Source organism: Ochotona curzoniae, unplaced genomic scaffold (assembly GCF_017591425.1).
Source record: "Ochotona curzoniae isolate NIBS_2020 unplaced genomic scaffold, NIBS_Ocur_1.0 contig_46, whole genome shotgun sequence".
Lineage (NCBI taxonomy): Eukaryota > Metazoa > Chordata > Mammalia > Lagomorpha > Ochotonidae > Ochotona > Ochotona curzoniae.
In genome coordinates, this window is record NW_024466340.1 from 6,208,588 (window position 1) to 6,233,360 (window position 24,773).

Below are 24,773 nucleotides of genomic sequence, written 5' to 3' on the forward strand. Positions count from 1 at the left end.
AGATATACAGAGCAGAGACAGAGAGGAAGATCCTCCGTCCGACGATTCACTCCCCAAGTGAGCGCAACGGGCCGATACTATGCCGATCCGAAGCCAGGAGCCTCCTCCAGGTCTCCCATGCGGGTGCAGGGTCCCAAAGCTTTGGGCCGTCCTCGACTGCTCTCCCAGGCCACAGGCAGGGAGCTGGAAGGGAAGCGGGGCTGCCGGGATTAGAACCAGTGCCCATATGGAATCCCGGGCACGTGCAAGGTGAGGACCTTAACCACTGCGCCACCGTGCCGGGCCCAAGTTTGCATATTTTAAGAAAACCATTGTAAGCGATAAAGCAAGGTAATGACGTGCTGACTCTGACAAAAAAAATACTCTTTTATTAAAGTGGATACAGAACACTTTTTTTTTTTGCTTGAGTTTTAACACTGTTTTACATCATGTTTTGATTCTGAAACAAGTCCTCTTGGATTTATAACTAAAAGTTTCATCTGGGAACAGATTTACTTAATAGTCACTTAGCCAGCACACAGTTGATAATCTGGAGGGGAAAAATACATCCAAGGCATATGTACAGTTCCAGCTGTTCGTATGGTACATGGAGCGTGGAAGATACACTCTGTCACTCTTTACATACTTGAGGAGACATTCAAAGAAAGACAAACAGATTCAGACTGGTTGATAAACACTCCCCTTCACTGAGGTCCTTCACTCTTTTTGTGATAAGAAAATCCAAAATTGTTGTTGAATTTCTCATCATACATTCATGTAAAAATAGTTTTTAAAAACTTCTAAAGGAAGACGTTAGATTAATTTTGGTGTCTTCTAGTGGTCTGCTCGGCTTCTGGAGACAGTACTAGAGAAAGAAAAACAAACTCTCCTAGATAAACAAAATGAAACAAAAGGGAAGAAAACAGTTGCAACGCCACTTGATGCTGTCTCGGGCTTAGTTTATTGTATCCTGATGATCATTTAAAGGTAAAAATCTGCAAAGAAAGACACGCTGTGTATGTTTTGTTCCAAAATATAGGTTTTTTAAAAAAAATATATATATATACACAATACTATATGGAAGCTGGAAGTACGCAAAATGGATGCAGAACAGCCCAGGAGGGTGGTGGGCACACGCATGCGCGTGCACCCGCGTGTCCTCACGCCGCCTTCTGCTGCTTCAGGATTCGATCATACCTGCTCATTGTCAAGCCTGATAAAAAGGCACCACAGATAACGGGTAGTGCAAAGAGCTCAGCTATTTCTTTGATTAGGAATAAAAGACTTATTAACGAGTCAGTGAAAAAGCAAAATAGCACTTTTTTTTCAACTCATTCCAGTGTCAAAGATTCATAAAAAAAAAAAAAAAAACAAACTTCTAAATATACAAAAAAAAAATGCAGCCTGGAAATATTTTAGTGCAAATATGAAAAATAACGGCATAATTTAAAGGTATTTAAATAAGGTAGGGGTGAGGATTGCTTTGTGAGGTTTCTCTAGGGACAAACAGGTGTAATGGCATCTGGTACGATGTCTCCAGACCGAAAGATCCAGAGAACAGGAGAGAACAGGTGAAAACTCACCTACCCAATGTTTATTAGTCTAACTTAGGAGTGGGGAGACTAACAGGACGATTTGTTGAAGACCAAAATATTTCCTTAGATTTGTCGAGGGACGGGGGGGAGGGGGGGGGTCAAGGTAGCATGAGTTCTCCGGGCGTGCGCCCACCCGCGATGCTGGACTGCGGCTCCGTCAGAAGGTCTCGTCGTCGTTGCAGTTGGTGGCCCAGTGCCCAAACATCTCGCAGATGTCGCAGTAGGGGCGCTCCTCGCTGCGGCTGCCATGGTGCGTGGAGTGTGGAGGGTCCTCCGATGTCTGTGCCTGGGTGGGACAGTCCTCCGTGTCATGCAGATCAAAACAGTCACAGATGTCACAGAAGAGGCGGGGTTTCTTCTTGGACTGCCTTTCCTGGTCATCACTGCAAGGTCAACGTGGGAAAGGGGTTGTGGTCAGAACAAACTCGGGGAGAGTTACACTTGAAGAGGATTCTTCAGAATAAGCAAGAACTGGGGCTGCGATAATGTTTTAATTGGCTAATCCTCCGCCTGCATGTGTGTGCAGGATCCCAGGTGGACACCGGTTTGCATCCTGGCTGCTCCACTTCCCATCCACCTCCCTACTTGTGGTGCGGGAAAGCAGTCAAGGATGGTCTAAAACCTTCGAACTCTGCACCTGTGTGGGAGACCTCGCGTGGGCTCCTGGCTTCAGATCAGCTCAGCTATGGCTTTTGCAACATTTTGGGGAGGGAACCAGTGGATGGAAGATTTTTCTTTCTTTCCTCTCTGTAAAATATGACTTCTAGTAATAAGTACATTTAAAAAAAAAAATTAAAGCAATAAACTCAGTCCAGTCTGAGTTTCTGCTCTTAGGGTGTCTCCAGCCAGGTTTGCAGGCATCCACTGCCAGCAGGATAACCACAAGCGGCGTGGCCTGATTTTGCTTTCCACTAGCCTGACTTTGAGAACACACGGACACGGCCGGACACGCTGTCGGGGCTCAGTGCGTGATACCTGTCGTAACTGTTCAGGTCCTCGCCGTTTCCGTTCAGCGCTGCCTCAGACATCATCTCCACCTTCATCTTGAGGTCTTGGTTCTTCCGCTGGAGGTCCACTATCACTGAATTTAGGAAATCAATCTGATTTTAAAAGAAGAAAGATATGTAAGACATCTAAGACACATGTAACCTTGAGTATGGAGAAGGCATCATGTGCACCCTCCTGCTGGGATCACCCAGTGTGGGGGCCTCACAGAGGGGCCACAGCGCCGTGCGGGGGAAGCAATGCTGAGATGGCCTGTGAAGAGCCACACTGGCCCCGCCGTGCCCTGGGGATGTGCTACAGCAGCTGCTCCCCTTCTACCTGCCAATTTCTTGCACCTGTTTTCACCCAGCAAGCACTTTCCCATATCTGAACACACTGAAAGTTACATTTCAGTATGTGGCATTCTTCAGAAGTTCTCTTACAATTCTAGGCACGTGGGGTGACGTTTTCCTCCTCTTGTCTGATAAAACACACACACGATTTTGGAAAGGTTTGAGTGCTTGGTTCTCTGTGGGAGACTTGAAGTAGCCCAGGATGTTAGACATGAGGTTCAGACTCCGTACAGTCAGGGGAGAACGAAGTGCTGGGTTTTTGGAGGGGAGCAGTTTCTCTCAGCTGAGGACAGACACTGTGTGTGCTCATGACAGCACCTGCGTCGGGGACTGGGCAGGGGGACAAGATGGCCCCAGGAAGGAGCACCCTTGGCTGGATAACCACTTCTGAATCGGGCGCTTTCCCATGTGTATATAGAAGTTCTTCCCCTGCTACAAACAATAAAAACGCCAGCACACAGAGTCACACATATTCACACGTGGCCTTGTATTTCACTTTTCGAAGACACAGTGGGTGTCTTGGGGCAGCCGCCCCTGTGGTCTCGCCTGTGAAACACTAGCAGCTCCCAGCATCCGGGAGGTCACCTCTGAGGATGGCCACCCTCGGTCACCAAGAGATTTCATGGAAGACTATTTTGGTGCAAAAAAAAATTTTTTTTGAAATCTAAATGTTCTTTTTCCATAATGCACACTTTCCACAAGCTTCATTGAGGCTCCCTGTGTTTTCCCTTCTCAAGCTGCACTTTTCCAAAGTCATTCTCCAGCTGCAAGCTCTTTTATAGGAAAAAGCTACAAAAGCGCATATGGTTGGAACTGCGTGGCTGCACACACACACACACACACACACACACACACACACACACACACACACACAGAAATTAGGAAACATAAAACAAACCATTTGCTGATGGGAAGGAAAGTGTTGTCAGCAGCAGATGAAACAAACGGAAGCAGAGAGAGGAAGGGGGAGAGAGGACAGTGTTAATCACGGTCCCGGCGGCTCCACTTCCCATCCAGCTCCCTGCCTGTGGCCTGGGGAAGCAGTGGGGACGGCCCAGAGCTGTGGGACCCTGCACCTGTGTGGGAGACCTGGAAGAAGCCCCTTGCTTTGGATCAGCTCAGTTCTGGCCACTGTGACCATTTGGGGAGTGAATCAGCATATGGAAGATCTGTCCTTCTCTGTAAATCTGCCTTTCCGATAAACAAATCTTAAAAAAAAAAAAAAAAAATTGGTGGGTTCCCTGCTCACATGCAATTGCGCTTCCAAATAGACAGAGCTTTACCTCCAGGTAATTCTACCTTGAAAATTCATTTGCTTTGTTAATTCTGACCTTAGGGGATGGAGTTTTCTAGAATCCAAGTTTTTTTACAGTCAAGATTAGCCATGGACCCTCAGCCAGAGCAGTTCCACTTGCTGCAGAAATACCAGTCCAGGCACAAAAGGACAGCTGCTCAGTGTGGCTGTGTGACAGCTGACGGGGAGCAGGCTGCATCAGATCCAGCGGCATGAGAATGCCCTTACACTGCAAGGAGTGGGACGGGAAGACAGAGCAAGGCCCGGCTTCTGCATGACCCTCTACAGTAGGCAGTGCTTGTCTGGGGGCCTGGCAACCGAGCAGAAAGGGAGGAGGCTCTGGAGGAAGGCATGTCACTGTCTGGCATGGGCACTACGGCTGCGCTGTGTTCCAGAACCCGCGCCTCGGCACCTAACAGGGAGGAAACCACACGTACCTGGCTCTCCTGGGCCCGCTCGTCCTCTTCGGCCTGAGGATCAGTGTTACCTTATATTGAAAGGAAGGGGAAAAGGGGAGGATGATTTTAACAACTCCCTCGTTATCTTGTTCCCCCGTCAGAACTCTTCAGGTGGACATTGTGGGTGTGGGTACACAGGTGACAGCAGCAGGAGGTGCTCCTGTCCTCTTGTAACCAGCCAGCCCCCCTCCATGGAAAGAAGCAACAGTCACTCTCCACCTAAGCACCGCCCCCTTGCCTTGGCTTTGCAGTGCCGCGATGGCAGCTGTCCCCCACCCTCTCAGAATGACAACACCCAGCGGCCTTCGGGAGGCCTGGCAGACTGGCCCTTGCGGTCCCGGGGCCAGGTGGCTCTCGTCTCACCTGAGGAGCTGCTCAGCTGCCTCTTGTTCTCCTTGAGCTGAAGTTCCAGGTTCTTCACCTTGAGCTCGAGTTTGACCTTGTCTGACTCCAGAGACTGCACAACAGAATGCAGGGACTTGGCCGAGGCGTTCTCTCCCCTGAGCACGGTGACCTGGAAAACAGGCAGGTTCTGGAGCCCGGGGGCCGCGAGGGCGGCCAGGGTGGCCCACGCCAGTGCCAGCCCATGCCAGCCCACGCCAGCCCACGCCGGCCCACGCCGGCCCACGGCCACAGTCCTCTACCTCATTCCTCAGCTTCTCCAGCTCCGCGTCCTTCTCTGTGAGCAAGGCACTGGTGATGCTGATGGATTTCTGCAAGGAAGCCTTCTCTTCGTCCGCATCTTGGATGTACTTGGATTCTCTAAAAGCAAAGAGTTCAAAGATCCAGGAATCAGCCAGGAATAGGCAGTGTGCAACCGATTCCAGTAACATCAAAATGAAAAAAAAAAATGTATATACATATATATACTAGGGGAGTTTCATAGGAATTAGGCTAATAAAGGCTTGCAAAATTTTACTCGAAATTCTACTTACTGTGAGGGGAGAAAAAGTTTACCTACGTATAGACATGTCAGAATCTGCATATCACTGTATCCATTTGAACTTAAAGAGACAAGTTAAGAAATCTGGAAGATGTAGAATTAAAAAAAAAAAAAAAAAAGAAAGAAAGAAAGAAACTGTTGCACTGCTCCAAGCACTATACCAAAATCTAGCCCCAGATTGAATTTTGTTACTTCCAGAATAAACCATCACCAGGCAATAACGACAACTGAAATACACGCATGCAAAGCGGTTATACAGATGACATGCAGAGCGTGTTATGCTGGAAATATCACTTGGTTCTCACTAATTTCTGTGACGTTTGAGCAAGTTCCAAGAATGTTTTAGGATCTTGTGGGCCAGGGCAGTGGCGCGGGCTCAGGCCTCAGCCCCTGTGGAAGGGCTCTTCTCCAGCCTCACTGAACCGCTCGTGGGAATGGGACAGGAACAGCAGTGTGGTTTGTCAGGTGGGGGTGGGAGGCGGGGTCAACAGAGTGAGGGCAAGGCCTGGGAGAGGGCAAGGACAAGGCAACGGGGCTGGGGCTCAGCATGTGCTGCAGACCAGGAGAGACCGGGGCGGCCAGGCCGTCATGGGAGGAAGGAGGCCGAGGGGGTGGGACAGCTGAGGCTGGGTGCTGTCCCAGCCTGGATCTGAATGGGGAGAGGCTTCAGGGGCCACATGGGGATGCTTCAATAAAGCCTGTGCCGATGTGGTGTCTTGGTTTCGGTAAATGCACGTGGTTACCTAAGACGTGCATGTTAGGGGCAGGCTGGCTTTGTGACCCATGCAACTCTCCCGTGAGCACCTTTTTTTTTTTTTTTAAATTGTGTGCCATGTGAAACAGATGAGAAGAAAGAACATGTATTGCAAATATTCTTCAGGAGAAACGAAACAGGAGGAGACAGTCACAGGCTGACCCCGGGGGCGCAGGCCCAAGACTGGGTGTGATGGCTTAGCCTGTCTTCCCACCAGCTGGAGGAACACGAAACTGAGGCCCAGGTTAGAAATGGCAGCATGCGTGTCTGCTTAGTGAGACCCAAGATATCCGGCACACAAATTACAGAATTCTCATGGTGCGTGGTGGACTGCGACTCTCAGGGTGAAATTATACCGTGTTGCATTTATCTCATCGTGTGGCTTACACGTTAACGCTCCAGAAGCAGACGTAGTAAGAAAAGAATCTCAGACTGACACATTGCTCTCTGCCTGTCGGCGCTCTCACTCCGTGGAGATGCAACTCGTTCACAGATGTCAGTTCGTAAAAAATGTACTGGCATTTTTATTTTAAAAAGCAAGACAGACAGGGTTCCTGCCTGCAGCTTCGGTCCTCCCATGCCAACAACACCTGGGACGGTCTCCCGTGTCAGTGGCAAGGGCCCAGGTCCTGGGCTGCTGTGCTGTCACCTCCCAGGGCATGGCGTTAGCAGGGAACGGGGATGAGAGCAGAGCTTGGGCAAAGACCAGGGATGGGTCTGCAGGTATCCCAAGTGGCACCTCAACTGCTGTGCCAAATGTGCACCCCAACGCAATTTAAATGAAAGAAATTGAGGAGAGGGGCACAGCACTGTGGAACAGCAAATTAAGGCACTGCTTACAATGTCAACTTGTGATGTCAGAGCAGCAGTTTGAGTCCTGGCTGCTCTGCTTGCGATCCACCTTCGTGCTGATGTGCCTGCGGAGGAAGCAGGTGCTGCCCCCCTCTGGAGGGAGGCCCTGCTGGAGTTCTGGCTCCTGGCTCCAGTCTGACTCCTCCAAAGCTGCCGGGACTATCTGCACACTGAATCAACATATAAACAGCTCTTTTTCTTGACCTCCTTCCTGACTTTTTTTTTTTTTTCCCTTTTTAAACATTTATTTATTTTTATTGGAAAAGCAGATATACAGAAAGGAGGAGAGACAGAGAGGAAGATCTTTTGTCCAATGATTCACTCCCTAAGTGGCTGCAATGGCATGAGCTGAGCCAATCCAAAGCCAGGAGCCAGGAACCTCTTCCGGGTCTCCCAAGCAGGTGCAGGGTCCCAAGGTTCTGGGCCATCTTCCACTGCTTTTCCAGGTCACAAGCAAGAAGCTGGATGGGAAGCAGGGCTGCTGGGATTAAAACCGATGCCCATATGGGATTCAGGAACATGCAAGGCTAGGATTTTAGCCACTAGGCTACTGTGCCAGGCCTCACTTTGTCTTTTAATTAAAATTTCTCAAAATAAATGGAAGAAATGTCAGACTTTTTTTTTTCCACATATCTGATGTTACCCAGTGATGCCAGGAGTCTTGGGCTCCCAACGTTTCCATTAAGCTTGTTTGGCTGTTTAGTCTATCCAGAGCCTCACTGGCTATGAGTTATGAATACAACAAATCTGAGAAAAAGGGTTTTTAGGTAGTGTCTCATGGAGCAACCGCAGGAACTTAGTTGCAGCTGGAAGATCCCGAGGTCCATTGATGCCAGGTGCTGGGCAAGAGCTGACGGCCGCTGGGCACACAGGGATGGGCGTTGCCTGGTGCTGCCTCCCCAAGTCTCCACCCATCATTTGCACACCTGCCAGCTAGGCCGCTTCTTAAGAGTGCCTGCGGGACACTGCTGCAATCAGAGGATGCTGCCTTCAGATGAGAGCTGTGAGCCACAGAAAGGGCAGGACGCGCACACCATGCCAGCTGCCCTAGGTTACAGAGCATCATCACTGGCTGCTTTGGCCGCTGCCAAGCCCTGAGTGCTCTGTACGGACCAGGAGGGGCCTGAGTCACATGTTCTGCTCTGCCTGGCTACAATGACTCAGCAGAGCTGATACAAAGAAGGCAGGAGAGGCCTAACTTGGAAGAGCTAGGAGGCCAGAACCCTTTTCCTCTCTCGTGCCCAGCAGCGGAGAGGCTACCCAGATTCTTTTCTTACTACTTATGCAAGAAATAAACTCCAGTGATGCAGCAAATACCTTAAACTGGGCAAGCTTTTAAAATGCAAGGTAACAGGAACCAGGTATTAGAAACGCGAAGAGAAATGCAAATACAGTAAGGAGAGTGGGTTTGCACTGCAGTTCCCGCTGTGGACGGGTACCCAAAGAAGTCTGTGTGCTCAGGTGTGTGCGCGTACGGCTCAGGATATTTTACAAAACAAAAGCAAGACATGGAGGGACAAAGGCAGCCAAAAATATATATACGACAATTTGGTTTACTAAAAATATGTGAAATTTATTGATTATAACGTGGATAGACTTTCTTTAGTCTTACCATTAAAGACACACAGATATAGCAAAGGAAGCAAGAGTAGGGAAGGGAAGAGAGAGGAGTGAGATGAGCAGTCATCAGGAGCGCCAGCTCAGAGACAGACAGTCAGCAACCCACAGCGGGGCCAGGCACGCGAGCCCAAGGAGCACATGGGGCATGGGCCAGGCACACGAGCCCACGGAGCACTGACTGGGCATGAGCCAGGCACACGAGCCCACGGAGCACATGGGGCATGAGCCAGGCACACGAGCCCACGGAGCACCAACGGGGCATGGACCAGGCACACAAGCCCACAGAGCACTGACCGGGCATGAGCCAGGCACACGAGCCCACGGAGCTCATGGGGCATGGGCCAGGCACACGAGCCCACGGAGCACTGACGGGGCAGAATGGTGGGACCCTGGGCCCACGGAGCATTGATGGGGCAGGGTCCAGGACCACAAGCCCAGGGACTACTGAGGGGCCAGAGCAGCTAACTCAGCTGAGACCTCACGCCCGAGGAAGACCTCTAGGTGGCTCTAGCAGAATTCTGGCTCCCAAAGTCGGTGCTGAAGATCCTGGTGTCTCCACTGACCCCACACCCCACAGCTGGGGATGGGTGAGGTGGGGGCAAGGAGGTCCACCGCTCGGAGGCAGGGCCCTTCCTAGCACCCACCCCCATCCTGCACTTCCCCTGCTCTGTCTGCTACACGGATGCAGGGTGTCTGGAGAGAGGTCGGCTCAACTTGCTGACTTCTTGTTAACAAATGGCTTCATCCTAGTCAGGAGTTAAGTTCTGCCCTTCAGCATCAGGACCTGAACAAAGGGATTCCCTACTGTCTTACCTGCTGGTGAGCGGTTAGCACTTCCAAACAACACTGCTGGCTACCTGCTCTGTTTCTGAACAACTACCGTATCAAATGCTTTCATGATTTAAGTTCTTGCAAGGCTTTTACATTAAGAGTGCATCAAGTTTTTCTTGATGTTCTAGGCTCAATAAACTAATTGAACTGCTTTTCATCTAAACCCAAACAGGAATTCTTTACCAAACTGACTTTTAGCAGGCATGTAAAGGTCTGAATTAGCTCCGGTACACTGTGGTTTTTACTGCTGTTTTCTGGTCAACACTGGCAGGACTGTCCAAGAGACAAGCTCCTGAACACGAGGGTGTGAGAGGGAACAGAGCGAGTCAAGTCAGGAGAGGAGATCTCACAGTCCCCACATTCGGTTTCTCTGCAGGCCACGGCTGCAGCCATATGCCTAATCCTATTTTGAGCAGCATGCAACTGAGTTAAAGTCACACCAGCACTAATGGAGCTAGTATCTTTTGTTTTTAATGGTAATTAATAACTACAAGTCTCCACAGATGGGAACTGCACAGAACCTGGGCCCTGGGGCCTGCACCTGCCACTTCCTTAGCCCTGAGTGCCTGGCCCAGTGACCTCCTCTAGTCCCACCAGGTCAGCCCTTGGGCTGTTTCCAGATAAGACACTCTGTGTGTGTGTGCCATGGAGGAGCCAAGGCCACATCTTCACCCGTGTCTGCAGAAACCACAAGACCAACCCTCCCATTGCTGCACGTACCCTCGCTAAGGGCCGACATGAGGCTGGTTTGTTTAAAGCAACATAAACTTATTTATGTAAAGTTAAACACTCTCCAACCAATAGTGGGGAGGTTTGAGGCAGAGCTGACCCTAGGCAGGGACTAGCCTTAGGCCCAGGCGCAGGCGCAGGCCCAGCTTGAGTCCCTGATCCTTACAGCCCCTGTCCAGCTAGCTGCAAGGGGCAGTGCTGAGACACAAATGCACCCTGGGGTGTCCACATGGGCTTAGTGAGACCTGGAAGGAGGATTAATCTGAGTAACTCTGAGTGGAAAACAGAAGAGGGAGCTGATGGAATTGAGGTGGACCAAGCTGATGGAATCGAGGTACCTTTGTGGGCTAAATAAATAAGGTCCCAACACCTAGGTGACCGCTACTCTGGCTGGAGGGGACAAGGGACCTGTCTGTCCTGGGTGGGGCAGAGACACTGCCAGCTCTGCCTTGACCAGGAGGAATAAAACACTTTACAGAGGCATCGAGGAACTGGACTCTTAGGCGCTTATTTTTGCTTACTTTTAATTCAGTTTTAATCAGCCAGAAAGCATGCTACTCTTGTGGCGTACACTGTGCAGCAGCCTAGTGGGTGGGGAAAGCATCAGGCACTTGCAGATCCCACCTGCCCAGGAGTGTGGGTGACGGGCCACGCCCCCCCCCCCAACAGGACTGGGAAGTGACACTGCGAGCTGTGACTGTCATCTCAGTGTCACAGAGCAACAGTAAGTCACAGCTGTTTTTAAAATCTATTACCTATTATTAAAAACTTCAGCTTTTTCTAGAACTGAAATGAGTACCTGTGTGCAGACGACGGCAACATGTGAACTTACAGTGACTGGGACAAGGAGGTGAGAGTGGCATCATCGTCTGATTTGAGGACATTTCTGAATAAATGAAACTGAACACGGTTTAAAAACTAAAATCTTCCTACTTCAGTGACAGTGACACCTGCAGATGAACTTTCATGAACTGTCCGTGATGAGCAACGCAACTACCACGATGCTGCTTTCTGAATTTAGGAAAATCACTGCTTTCTACAGCAGGCTACCACATGCATCACGCTGTGGCATTCCACACACACACGCACACACACGCACACACACACACACACACACGCACACACACACACACACGCACACACACGCGCGCGCGCACACACACACACACACACACACACACAAGCTTACCTCTTCTTCATTTCTAACAACTGATTATTGAGCACAGATCTTTCTTCTTCCAGCTGGGGAAAAAAAAAAAAGGTTCAGTTCATGGCACAGTCCCAGAGAAGCCAGTGCTCACAGCACTCCCAGGCTCAGGGTGCGAAGGCAGGTGCCTGCACCCCCACCATGACACCCCTCACCTCACCCCCAGCAATGCAGCAGCGGAGGGGCAGTCACTAGTTGACAAGTCCAGAAATGACTTGCCTGGCTGCCATTCCTCATGGACCTGGGTTAGAAATATTCAATACGAGCATCCTGAGTAACTCCGGGCAAATTCCAAGCACTCCGTGAGTGATAAACAAATGAGTAAAATGTCCACAGGGAGCGTCCTGGTTGCTCCAGCCACACAGCACGGGTCCAGCATCACAGCTCACAGAGAGCTGAGACAGGTTATGTACCGGCTAGAGGACTCATTTGACCCAAGGGTTAATCCAATACCCACTGGTTACTACAGTCCCTGAATACCTTGCTTGTCTACAGGACAATGAAGTTATAGAAAAAGTTCCAGTCCAAGAATTTTTAGTTGAGGAAAGATTAAAAAGCAAAGAGATCTAATAGGTTCATCTCAAGACAAGAGTCATCCTTATTCCCAGCCTGTACCCTGACACAGACTTCAACTCCCAGAACAACAGGGTCAGAAAGCTGAGCCGGCTTTGCTTTTCGCAGCCAAAGGCTAACTCAGAGTGCAGCGGTTTGCAGGAGCCCAGGAGCCCAGGCCACAGTCTGCAGTGACAGGTTCCATACGGATGTCAGGGATCATACACTTTGAGGGCTTTTTAAAGGAGACTTAAACACATGTGTGTATAACACAGCCATGCACTTATCGTAAATCCAGAGTCAACGTACTAGTTTGCCGCTGTAGGCTCCTTGTCTTCCTACATGTTTCTGATGCATGAATAATTCACAGAAATAGTAAAAAATGTTTGAATGAAGGGAAGCAAAAGGAATAGGAGCCAAACTTAAATGTTTTTATTATTTTAAAGATTTATTTTATTTTTATTTGAAAGGCAGAATTACAACTCTGAGAGAAAAGAAACCAGGAGATTTTTCATCCCACTAATTCACTCCCCAAAAGGTTACAATGGCCAGAGCTGGATCAGGTCAAAGCCAGGAGTCAGGAGTTCTGTCTGGGTCTCCTGGGGGTGCTGGGGCCTGAGAACTTAGGCCATACTGTGCTGCTTTCCCAGGTTATGAGGCAGTTGCACCAGAAGTGGAGCAGCTGGGACTTGAACAAGTGTCCACATGGGATGCCAGCACCACAAGCTGAGGTTTAATATACTATGCCACAGTACAGACCCCCAAACATGTTTTTAATTTATTTTTATAACTTGAAAGGCAGAGGTTACAAGAGAAAGAAAGACAGATCTTCCATCCACTGAGTCATTTCCCAAATGGCTGCACCAGCCAGAGCTAGGCCAGGTGGAAGCCAGGAGCGTCCTTCCAATCCCTGACATGGAGGCAGGAGCCCAAGCACTTGGTCCATCCTCCCAGGCATATTAGCAGGGAGCCAGATTGAAGTGGAGCAGCCAGAACATGAACTGGCACCCATATGGGATGCCAGTTTTGCAGGCAGTGGCTTTACCTGCCAGCAAATGGAAGATTCTTTCTCTTTCTCTCTTTGCCTCTTGCCATCTCTCCTCCTCTCCCTAACAAGCATGGCCCTGAGTTCAGTGCTAATGGGACTCGATGGGAGCAGAGTGCGGGGGGCACTGTACTACTGCGTCTGTTTCTGAATGGTGACACTTTTCTGTAATCAAAGGTTGAAAAAGAGAACATGGAAAAATGGGGAAAAAAAGGTTGTAAGAGTGAAGACAGCTCATCAGTGACTGGGGACCACTGGGCCGGAAGATCTGAGTCTACAACACTGCTTTACAAACAACAATGATGAGAAATTTGAGCTTGGGTGTCGGTCACAGATCCATACCTTGCTTTTCCAGGCTCTGTGAAAGCAGCTTCATGGAGCAGCAGCATGTTCTGCTCTGGGCGTGGCTCACAGCAGCGCTGCGAAGCTGCACGGGCACATGGGCTGAGAGCTGGTGGGCTCTGGGTGGGTGTCAGTGAGGTCGCACTGGACGCGCACCTCTGCTGAGCATGTCCTGTTGGCCTGGGCAGGTGGCTCACTGCTGGCCTGGCCCCGTCTCTTCCTACACCTTCTCCTTGACAGCCTGTGCTATCTCATGACAGACCACACCCCACGGCTGATCCACGTGGGGAAGATCGGAAGGGCCTCTCCCACTCCAGAGCTGCCCGGCGCCCATCAAGGTGGTCCTGGCTTTGTAGCTCAATTTCTTCCTCTCCACAGCACCACTTCTGTCCCGCCTCTTCCACAGTGGTGGCCCCAAGGGACACAGCTCCAAGGCCGTGACACAGCCGACACTGTCTCAGACTGCAACAGAGCACTATGGGCCCCCAGAAGACACTGACAGAGCCGCAGGCATCAAAGACTGGCATAAGTTCATGTGACCATATTCATGTCCGAAAACACACACACACGCACGTGATCACTGTCTCATTTGATAAAGAAAGCTGCTGAAGATGCAACCGCTGGGCGGGCGGCAGGGGGAGGGAACATTCGCACAGAACCAGGCCACCTCGGCTGGGAACCCTCCCTCTGGCACCTGGCACACAGCAGCTCTCCGAGCGCATCTCTAACACAGTGAAATGCAGAGGACTCTACTGCCTAGAGGAATTGCAGCGCCAGGGCAGGCCTTCCTACTAACCCCTAGAAGCTACACAGGACCAGAGGACTCCGGCCAAATTGAGAGGGATGCCTGAATCAGGAAACAGAATCTGCAGGAACTAACCCCACCTTTTGGTCATTTCCCAGAAGATGCCCAAGGAACCCAAGAAAACTAAAGTCCTCTAAGTTGCAGATTAAGCTACCACAAATTAAAATAATAATAATAATAATAGTTTCATTTTAAAATTATTTCATATTGAATGAAACAGAGAAAACACAGAAATCTTAAATCTACTGGCTGTCCTTGACTGCTTTCCCAGGCCACAGGCAGGGAGCTGGATGGGAAGTGGAGCTGCCAGGATTAGAACCGAGGTCCATCTGGGATCCAGGTGCGTGCAAGGCGAGGACTTTAGCCGCCAGGCCACCACGCCGGGCCCCTTCTTGTATTCTTTAACTGCAATAACAATCAGAAATTTTTGTGTACATCCAGTTCTTTCTTTCTTTTTTTTTTTTTTTTAAGATTTGTTTATTTATATTGCAGGGGCCCAAACATGTGGGTTCTGCTTCCACAGCTCTTCCCCAGGGTCGTTAGAATGCAGCTGGTAGAGCTGAATCAGAAGTGGAGCAGAGACTGGCACTGTGGCATAGCAGGTGAAGCCACTAGCTGCAATGCTGGCATCCCATGATCGCCAGTTAAGAGTCCCAGCTGCTCTACTTCCTATTCAGCTTTCTGCCAGCGTGCCTGGGAAATCCAGAGAGAATGGCCCAAGTGCCAGGGCTGCTGCACCCACATGAGACAGCCAAAAGAAACTCCTGGTTTCAGCTCAACCCAACCTGGCCATCACAAATCATTTGAGGAGTGAACCAGAGGATGGAAAATCCCCCTCTCTCCTTCTGTCCATCTCTAACTCTGTTTTTCAAATAAAGTAAACATTAAAAGGCAAAAAAGAGAAGTGGAAAGCTGGGGCTCAAAACGCCAGTATGCCAGCCCACCTTCTCCCCTAACAGTGAATCCTGCGCTCAGTGAGGCCACGACACTCGTGTGCATCACTTCTACTTTCCCACGGTTATTATCTTTCCTTTAATTGTTTTAACATCTTCGCTCTGCTATCATGGCTACCTTCACACTTCTGCTTCTAATTTAGTGCTGCTGACTTGGTGTGGCTTTGGGCCTCACTTTGTCTCCTTAGCTCTCTGTGGCCGTCAGTGTGCTGGGTGCCACCTCCTCCTGCAGCAACTGATTCACTTAAACAGCACTGGGTGTCATCTTCCTCATGGCCCACTTGCTCATCTCTTTCTCTGGATTCCTGCATTCCTTTCTTCCGCTTCTGAGCTGTTGATCTTTGTGGACGGCTCCACCTAGACTCCTGTGTGCTCACGCACAGAGTGAATTTCCCACTGACCTCCTGCCTTCGACCCTCCTCTCCAGGCTGTGGCTTATACTGCACCTGTTTCTGCAGCCAGCGGGACCTGCGCCAGGCCCAGGGTGGAGCAAGTGCTTTGTGCTTACCGCTCTGCTGGGACCTCGCCGGGGACCAGTGCACAGGAGACGAGGTACTGTTTTAACGGAACTCGGGTCGCCAGGCGAGCTGTACCCTCACATATTAAGCAAGCTGGGGGCGTCAGTGCCGCCCCATGGTTATCAGCTATCCTCCGCAAATGGAACAAGGGCAAGGTCTGGGAGTGACGAAGTGGAGCCTCAACAGAGACTACCTGAGGTGGCCGCTCCCACAGAAGAAAGAACATGAGTTATTTCTAGGACTCTCCATGAACAGAAAAGAGCACTGTGTGTGGTGACCAGTTGTCCACACAGCAGAGTCCGGCCTGATTTGGCACCAGATGCTGTTGGCTTTTTTTCTTTTTTTAAGGTTTATTTATTGTTATTGGAAAGGCTGATTTACAGAGAGAAAGGGAGAGAAAAAAAAAAAAAAGAGGTTCCAGCTGCTCATTCACTTCAGAAAACGGCCACAACAGCCAGAGCTGAGCTGATCCAAAGCCAGGAGCCAGGAGCCTCCCCTGGGTCTGCCACATGGGTGCAGGGTCCCAAGGCTTTGGGCCATCCTTGACTGCCTTCCTAGGCCACAAGTAGGGAGCTGGATGGGAAGTGGGGCTGCTGGGATTAGAACAGGCACCCATATGGGATCCAGGTGTGTGCAAGGCAAACACTAGCTGCTAGACTACCGCGCTGGGCCCCTACGTTATTGTACATGGTGACTCTCTGCACTGCTTTGAAATATCTGTATCCTGGGAATGTGACCTGCAATATCAACTCTAGTAGTCTATCACCTAAGCCTATCACATCTTTATGTCACACCCACTTGTTTCTTCAGAGTAAAACACAGGAAACCACAAACACCTTAAAAATGTACGCATTCCCCAAAAGGAAGCTGCTTTCTTAGCTGCTCTTTTAGGTGCACAGTGACTGATTTTAAACTTTTAAAATTTTAAACTCTCAGCAGAAAGCCGACTGAAGGCCCTCTCTGCTGAGAGTGGGGTGGCCAGGACGCAGAAGCGTGCCAAACGCTTGCCCATGGTGCCTGTCTCTCCAGAGCTCCTTCCACTGCCATCCACAGGGACAAGAGTCCAGCCAGGGTCAAGGCACAGGAGCAGAGGGTGGCCGGAAGAGGACCGTTGCTCCTATTTTCAGAGCCCACTGTTTGCACAGCGACATTTGACGAGTGAGAGAAAACAAGACAGGAATGGACTCCTTGCTCAGCCAAGCCGCTTCTCACCCAAGTCCTCAGAGATTCCACACACTCCGGGTGTTCGGGCTGGCACCACGGGCAAAAGGAACCACTTTGGACCAGAGGGCATCTGTTTCACATGAGCTTTGATGTTTCATGTACAGAGGAGAGTATAGGCACCCTAACTCAGCACCCTCTGATTCCCGTCTGTACCCAGGTCATACAATGACAGCTCCCACCTTGGCACCAGCTAAATGACACTGAGCAGGTTTCCATCTGCCTTCTGCTTCCATGTGCCCTTTTCTGCGTTAGGATAACACTTGTGCCACCTGATCTCAGAGATGGCAAAGATTAACTGCTGTTTGCGAGAACTACAAGATGCTGGTGACCAGCGACAGCCGCGGCAGCAGCAGCTGCTTGGGGGCCTGGAGGGAGGCAGCACTCCTTTTACTGGTCGAGACAACAGCGGAAGCTGTAACCACACTTCCAATTCCGACAAAGTATTTCACCAGACCGAACTATGGCAACAAACTACTCCAGCCCAAGTGAGAATTAGTTTTTGTAGTTTATAAAGAGATGGGAGATGGGGGAGCAGCTGCAGCTCTGAGGACAGACGGAACAGCTGTGAGAGGATGCAGGTGCTCCCCTGAGCGACCACCTTCTGCAGTTCCGACACAGAAGCCAAGGGGCTGGGGGCCGCTAACGTCCGTTCTGGTTCCAACACACACACTGCACCTCCACCAGTGCACGTGGAACAAGACTCCAGCAGGAAGTGCTGTTCTCTTCACTCAAACAAGGAAAAACAGACTTATATTTAAAAGTCAGCTGCCAACCCTCATATCAAGTCCATATTTTTAGAATCTTTTTTTTTCCAAACCCAGTTTTTGAAGACCCAAAAGACCAAACCAAAAACAAACAAACAAAAAACTCAAAAGAGTCACAGGGAGAAGAAAGAGGCTGCCCCTTCCCAATTAATATTTAAGTGGGATCTCCGGGCAAAGCTCTTGTTTTCCAGTCCTCAATGTCCCAAGCCCACGTTCCTTTCCCCCTAAGGACCTGTCAATCCCTCCTGCCCTAAACCCCAAGGCAACACACTTGGAAACTGGGGGTTGGGGGGTGGCGCCTGGCGCAGGGTCCTCTGGATCCTGTTGGGAATGACGCGGCCGCGGCTCCCGGGAGCCTCCCAGCAGCCCGTGCACAGCGGCAGAGCTGGCACCCACTGACCTTCTGGTGGCTCGTGACTCCGTCCCTGCTTCTCCCCAGCTCCTCGGCAAGTTTGACGTTCTCCTCTTGCAGTGCTGAGAGCTGCTGGGACTTCTGAGCTGCTGCCTGCCTCAGGGTTTCTCTGCAAGGACAGTGAGTGCAAGGTTACCATGGAAACAAGGCAGGCAAAGAAACTGTGGGAGACAACCAGCTTCACAGCACCAGGGGAAAATATATCTGGGTCACGTGCCCACCGGGAGCCACGATAACAGGAGGGGCTGAATGGCTGGGACCCCTCAGCTGAGAGCTGTCGCCCACAATGACTGCATTAAAAAAAAACTGATAAACACCATGCCCACTCTCCTACCACCCACGCTGACCCAATATGTAAAAGGAAATTTTGCTATAAAATGACTCACGAGATGGTCAGTATAGTCCTGCTGTCCCAGGAGTATGTCTATTAGATAATAGCTAACGTCATCTAATGGGCTGCCAAGATCCTCTATTCCAACTACACACATCATAATCTGGTTTTCTCTGGCAGAAATAAAAACCTAACGGTCCCATTTACCAATAGCTGCCACAGTTAAGCCCTGAGGGGAATCTGAATATATTTTTACAACCACCACAGGTTAAATTCCCAAAGGAAATGATTTTCTAATTAGATAACAGGTATATTGTTTTGATAGTATAATGATAATTTACAATCAAAAGAAGCATATAAAAATATAATAGAGCCCGTTTATCTGTACTGTGAATATCAGCACTTGAAAAGGGACAGAAAAGATCTCTCCAGATATCTCCCCAGGATCCTGTCCTCTATCGGAACCTTCAGGGCACCTGGGCAGCGGGTTTAGTCTTAGCTATGGCAGATTTTGATGCATTTCTGAGTTTTGAAGGATTCTGGTACTGCAAACTCCTCAGCGAGCTGTCCTACGTGGCTGGATTCCGGAAGCAGTCATCTGAGTATGAATCCATCTGTTGATTCATGAACGCATCTATCTTTAGCGTCGACTGTCTAATGGGTGGCAGTGCTTGGCATCTTCAATGCTTTCAATTCTGATGTCGTCATCAACCTCTAATACCACATTGGTATACCCTTGTGAACTGGGGGCATAAGTCTTGATGAAGCAGCTCTTAGAATACTGTTGGAAGTTTTTTACAGAGCTGTTTATTTAGCAAGTGAAGACAATCAGAGAAAAAATTCTCAAGTGTTTAGTCATTCAAAGGCATCATATGGATGCTGGTTCAAGATCTGCTGCTCCACTTTCGATCCAGTTCCCTGCAGGTGCACTTGGGAAAGCAGCAGAGGATGAGCCAGGTCCTTGGGCCCCTGTACCCATGTGGGAGACCCAGAGGAAGCTCCGGGCTTCAGCCTGGCTTACATCAAGCCGTTGTGGCCATTTGGGGAGTGAACCAGTAATGGAAGATCTCTCTGTGTCACTCTCTAACTACATTTCAAATAACTTAAAAACGTTTTATTTATTTTCACTTGTAAAGTTCAAGTCTTTGACTTACATTAAGATCCTAATCTGGACTAAAGAAAAATGTTTAATGTCTGAAAATCTACGAACTGCTTTCAACCACGTTTTCTTATTTAATCCTCCAAACAGCAGGTCAATGTGATGACTTGTTTTGAGAAACCTGAAGCTCAGAGACGCAGGAGATGCTGACCCACATCGCACAGCCAGCCCAGCAGCAGAACCGCAGCGATGGGCGGGGCAGCTGCCACCAGGCCCCACTATGAGAACACTCGTCGGCTTTTCTAAGCAGCTTTCATGTCATGCACTTCCTAAGGGAAAGGTTTCTTGCAGCCCCAATTCTGGAAACACTCAAGGAATGAGTCTGAAAATAGCTACAAAAATATATCTAACGATTTCTAAAGAAGCTTTTTTTTTCTATATGAGACGACATCTTGAGCAGGAAAAACTAAGACAAAATAAACATTTTAATATTGACCTATACATGTTTTACCAATATATCTATCATAAATGTATTATGATAGATGGAAGGATACTTTCAAAGGTCTATGGGGAAAAACGGAATTAAAAGACAAGTTTATTTTGGTGGGAATTTTTTTTTAATTCATACAGTCTTTTCAATAATATCCATTTTCATGCTTTTTAAAGATCCTTGTCTTCCTGGATTTCAAAGGTCTTGGCACCAGAATAAACTTATCTTTTAGATCCATCTTCCATGAACATTCTGAGGTACATTTGTATATTCTAAACATCATTACTGCACCAGGTAAGTAACTAAAGATAAAAATTAGTTTGGGCCCAGCACGATGGTTCAGCGCCGGGATCCCATATGGGTGCCGATTCCCGCTGCTCCACTTCCCATCCATCTCCCTGCTTGTGGCCTGGGAAAGCAGTCGAGGATGGCCCAAAGCCTTGGGACCCTGCACCTACGTGGAAGACCTGGAAGAAGTTCCTGGCTCCTGGCTTCAGATCAGCATAGCATCGGCCGTTGCACTCACTTGGGGAGTGAATCATCGGACAGAAGATCTTCCTCTGTCTCTCCTCCTCTCTGAATATCTGACTTTCCAATAAATAAATAAATCTTTAAAACAAAAAAAAAATGAAGCCTTTCCAAAACACTCGGCACTTATTCCCATGCCACCCAGACAGTGAAGGACTGCCAGTGCAGTGCAGTGCACCACTGCCATCCTCCCACAGAGGGCCAGTGTGAATCCTGGCTGTGCTCCCGGGCTTCCATGCCAGCTCCCTGCTAATAGCCTGGGAAAAGCAGTGGACAACAACTGAAGCAGCTGGCACCTGCCACCCATGTGGGAGGGCCAGAAGAAATTACTGGCTCCTGGCTTCAGACTGGCTCCGCCTCAGCCATTGTAGATTCTTCCTCTCTCTTCCCCTCTCTGTCACCCTTTCAAAGAAAGCAAGATATTGGAAGAACCCTGACCACAACACTGGTTTTCACCCTACAGAGACACTTTGGAGGGATTTATTACACCAGGGTCTACCACTTCTGAGGGATGAGACTGGCTGTGCAGCCCACATGTGGCCTTGGGCCTCTGGCTCACCTTGCACCTCCCCAGGGCTTTGCAACCACCTTGTTCCCAGGGGTTGCTCAGCAGCTCCTCAGAAGGTGGCCCATTCCGACACTTTAACTCGCCTGGAGCTCCAGGCATACAACAGCATTTGGGTGGGGAGCAGAAGGGTGGTTAGGAAATGTTACTTTATGATTTGTTAGAAAAAAAACTAGCATTGCTTTTACTTGTGCAATCCAAAACAACTTCCAAGGCTCAAAGCAAACAACTTACATTTCTCTCCTAAATTCTTCCATTTTTTGGTTCTCTACAGTCAGAAGTTCTTTTGACTTGTTGAGCTCTTCCATATTTTTCAGGTTGTTTTCTTTAAGTGTGTCCAACTTAAAAGACCAAGAGAAAAAAACTTAATGAAATCATTTCATTTTCCAGTGCCATGGCTGGGTAAATAATTCACAAAAATGTGTATTAAAAAGGTCAATGAAACCAGTCACTTGTGGGAAAACAAAGTTATCAGGATGAAGAAATTACAAAAGAAAGGCTATAATGAACTGTAACCCTCATGCTCACAGCTGTGTCACTTCCCGTGGACCTGGTGGAAGCATCAAACTAAACTGCTGTAAAAATGAAAACTAAGGCTCTTTTCTATCTTATGCACAATGTTCATTATTTATCACGGAAACTGTTCTCCAAGCATGAATCATCATAAAAACAAAGAATGAGCAAGTAATGACATCAGCAAAGCTCATTTGCAACAAAACAAAATTCCCTTTCCATCCTCAAAGATTAGTAATTTAGCAGAGAACATCAGTAAAGATCTGCATAAGTTTTATTTCAAAAGATGTTGACTTCAACCAGAGAATTTGTTGATTTGGAAAAGACTGAGTTATTTGAAGTATGAAGAGGGAAAAAAAAAAGCCCTGTATGTAAAGAGGTTAGAGGGTAGCCACACAGAATCCAATTACCTGCCCTGGGGTGAAAGCCAGGCACAGTGCATGAGTCTGCGGGGTTGTCCCTGGGACCCGGAGGGGCAGAGTTCCCACCGAGGTTGGAACCATGGGTGGGCGGACAGGAGTGGAGCGTAGGGGTGGGGAGCAGGGAGCCCTGGGCCAGTGCTCGCCTCTCTGCACCTCATGTACTTGTCTCCTGCAGCCAGAAAAGGGAGCACTGTCCTTCCTGTTGCTGGTTATCTGATCCTGCAAATTGTCCTGCTACCTCTGATGCTACCACTTTCTTTTTAATGGCTTTAACACGTCAGATGCACAGAACTAGTAAGCAGTCATAATAGGCTCAAGAAATGGCTAATTCTGTCTTGTCCTCTAGTTACAAAAAGATTTAGGGTCAGTGCCTGGCATGGTAGCACTGCCATGGCTACAGTGGCTGTAGTCCTTACCGAGCATGCACCAGCATCCCACAGGGGTGATGGTTCACATCCAGACTGCTCCACTCCCCTTCCAGCTCCCTGCTTGAGGCCTGGGAAAGCAGTAGAGGATGGCCCAAAGCCTTGGGATCCTGCACCCGTGTGGGAAACCCTGAAGAGTCTCCAGGCTCCTGGCATCAGATTAGGCAGCTTGGGCCATTGTGACCACCTTGGGAGTGAGTCATTGGATGGAAGAGCTTCCTGTCTCTCCTCTCTCTGCATATCTGACTTTCCAATAAAAATAAATAAATCTTTAAGAAACAACAAACAAGCAAACAAATACAGTTTCAAGGAGTAAGTTACTGTAAGACACAATTTTCCCTGAGTCTGTTCCAAAGGTTAGACATTTCTACACTCTTTGTTTGCTTTAGCTCCAATTTAGGTTAGGAACTGTGATTTTTTTAATACTTTCATGTTTTTAGGCATCTCTTGAACTTATCAGCTCCCATGAAATACTCTTTTCAAGATGTTATTTATATACCCAATAGTTACTCAAATACTCATGTCTTTCCTCTACATTTTGTTGACTGGCCTTCCGCACAAGGAGGCCTCCTTTTCAAGTGACTATTCAATTCGGCCATTCCTTCCCTTGTTTCAGGTCCTTGATGCCTGCCCTGCTTCTCACATTATGGTCTCACGGAACTGCACATGGCCATCTTGGCTACAGCTGTCCAAGGAGAGAGAGCGCTGGTGGGGCAAGACTGGGGTGCCCACACCCCAAATCCACTACCACTTCTAGCTCTGTGCTGCTGTGCACCTGGGAGGCAGCCAGCAGGTGACAGCAAGGACTGGGTCACCGTCACCCACTTGGGAAACATGGATTGAATTTTGGGCTCCTGGCTTCAGACTGGCCCAGCCCCAACTGTGGCAGGCATTTAGGCAGTGAATCAGCAGATGGAAGCTCTCTTTCTACCTCTCAACTAAAATAAAAATTTAAAAATACAGTATGACTTGGGAGGTGGGAACAACCAGGAGAAATCTACTTGTGGATGGAGTCATAACATCTTGATGCCGTAAATCTGTCTCCACTTCAAAAGAAAAAACAAAAGGGAACCGGCACTGAATTAGGCCAAGAAAACACGTGCAGCAGGCACAGGGCTAGCAAAGCCCTGGATCAGAGCAGGCAGACACGTGGTGGGGAGAAATGCGTGTGCACGACATGGAAGCCACCAGAGCTGGCAGCTGCCAGGAGGGCCCCCTTCTCTGTTGCTGTCAATGAAAGACCACCTCCGAGGGCCACGCTGGAGGACTCTCCCTCCGAGTGCAAAGGCTGCTCCTACCAAATCATTGATGAAGTAACAGGTTTTATTCAATATTATCACAGCTCTGGTGTACATTCAACTCTTACTAACAGATCAAACCTGTGGAAGGCCATGCTTCAATAATAATAATAATAATAATAATAATAATAATAATAATAACTCCTGAGTTAGTGATCAAGCATTCCATGGAGCTGATAAGCGGTTCTTTGTAAGAAAAGCCATTGAAATCTGATTACTTCATTCTGCAGTTTTGCATTTGTCTGCTTGGTGTCCTCCAGCGAGGCCAGTGTTTCCGTCTTCTCTTTGGTCATCTGTTCCATTATCTGTAGGGTGTCTTCTGTTGCCTGCGTCGCCTAAACATGAGAGAACACCGTGAGAGAGGCCGACCCCAACACACCCTGCTGGGCAGGGCTCAGCCCATGCCCGTCGGGCACCCTCCAGAATCTGTGTGGGTGAGGGAGGCACACGGAAGGACCACACACTCACCGGCCCGCTGAGGGCTTTCCTCTCCAGCAGGACACGGTCAGGCCCTTGCCATGCCAGCTTCCCACGAGCCATTGCAGCTGCTGTGCACCTATTTTCTAGGCCCTTCTAAGCCTGCGTCTTCCAGTCAAAGTCCCCCCTGCACTGACCATTCCTGCTTCCAGGGCCCAGAGACCCCATGAGGGGCTAAGGAGGAAATCCCATACTTGCCTATTCTCTCTTTCTTCTATTTATTCTGAGTTTAAAATGCTAGTCCTACTGCTTCAAAATTGGAACTTCTGGAACTATTTGGAATTTAGGCTGAGATTTAAAAAAAAAAGGAATAAAAACTGGGCAGTTATAACATACGGCTTGACTGCTTCAAGAGAAGTTGTGGAAAATGAAATGTAAACACAATTGTGAATAAAAATGATACATGCATCT

General features: G+C 48.9%; 1 protein-coding gene across 4 annotated transcripts in view; it reads right to left on the minus strand.

Annotated features, from left to right (window-relative positions):
• Window positions 1-348: 348 nt before the first annotated feature.
• Window positions 349-24,773, minus strand: part of CLIP1 (CAP-Gly domain containing linker protein 1) — an 82,016-nt gene continuing 57,591 nt past the window's right edge. For all 4 annotated transcript variants that reach the window (XM_040987063.1, XM_040987067.1, XM_040987066.1 and 1 more), the window contains 9 exons: window positions 24,104-24,220; window positions 21,462-21,568; window positions 18,203-18,323; window positions 11,582-11,634; window positions 5,308-5,425; window positions 5,027-5,177; window positions 4,643-4,692; window positions 2,550-2,674; window positions 349-1,957 (listed from right to left, as the gene is read on the minus strand). In XM_040987063.1, the coding sequence (XP_040842997.1) occupies window positions 1,732-1,957; window positions 2,550-2,674; window positions 4,643-4,692; window positions 5,027-5,177; window positions 5,308-5,425; window positions 11,582-11,634; window positions 18,203-18,323; window positions 21,462-21,568; window positions 24,104-24,220 (1,068 nt within the window). In that variant the 3' untranslated portion in view covers window positions 349-1,731. The remainder of the gene's footprint in view (window positions 1,958-2,549; window positions 2,675-4,642; window positions 4,693-5,026; window positions 5,178-5,307; window positions 5,426-11,581; window positions 11,635-18,202; window positions 18,324-21,461; window positions 21,569-24,103; window positions 24,221-24,773) is intronic.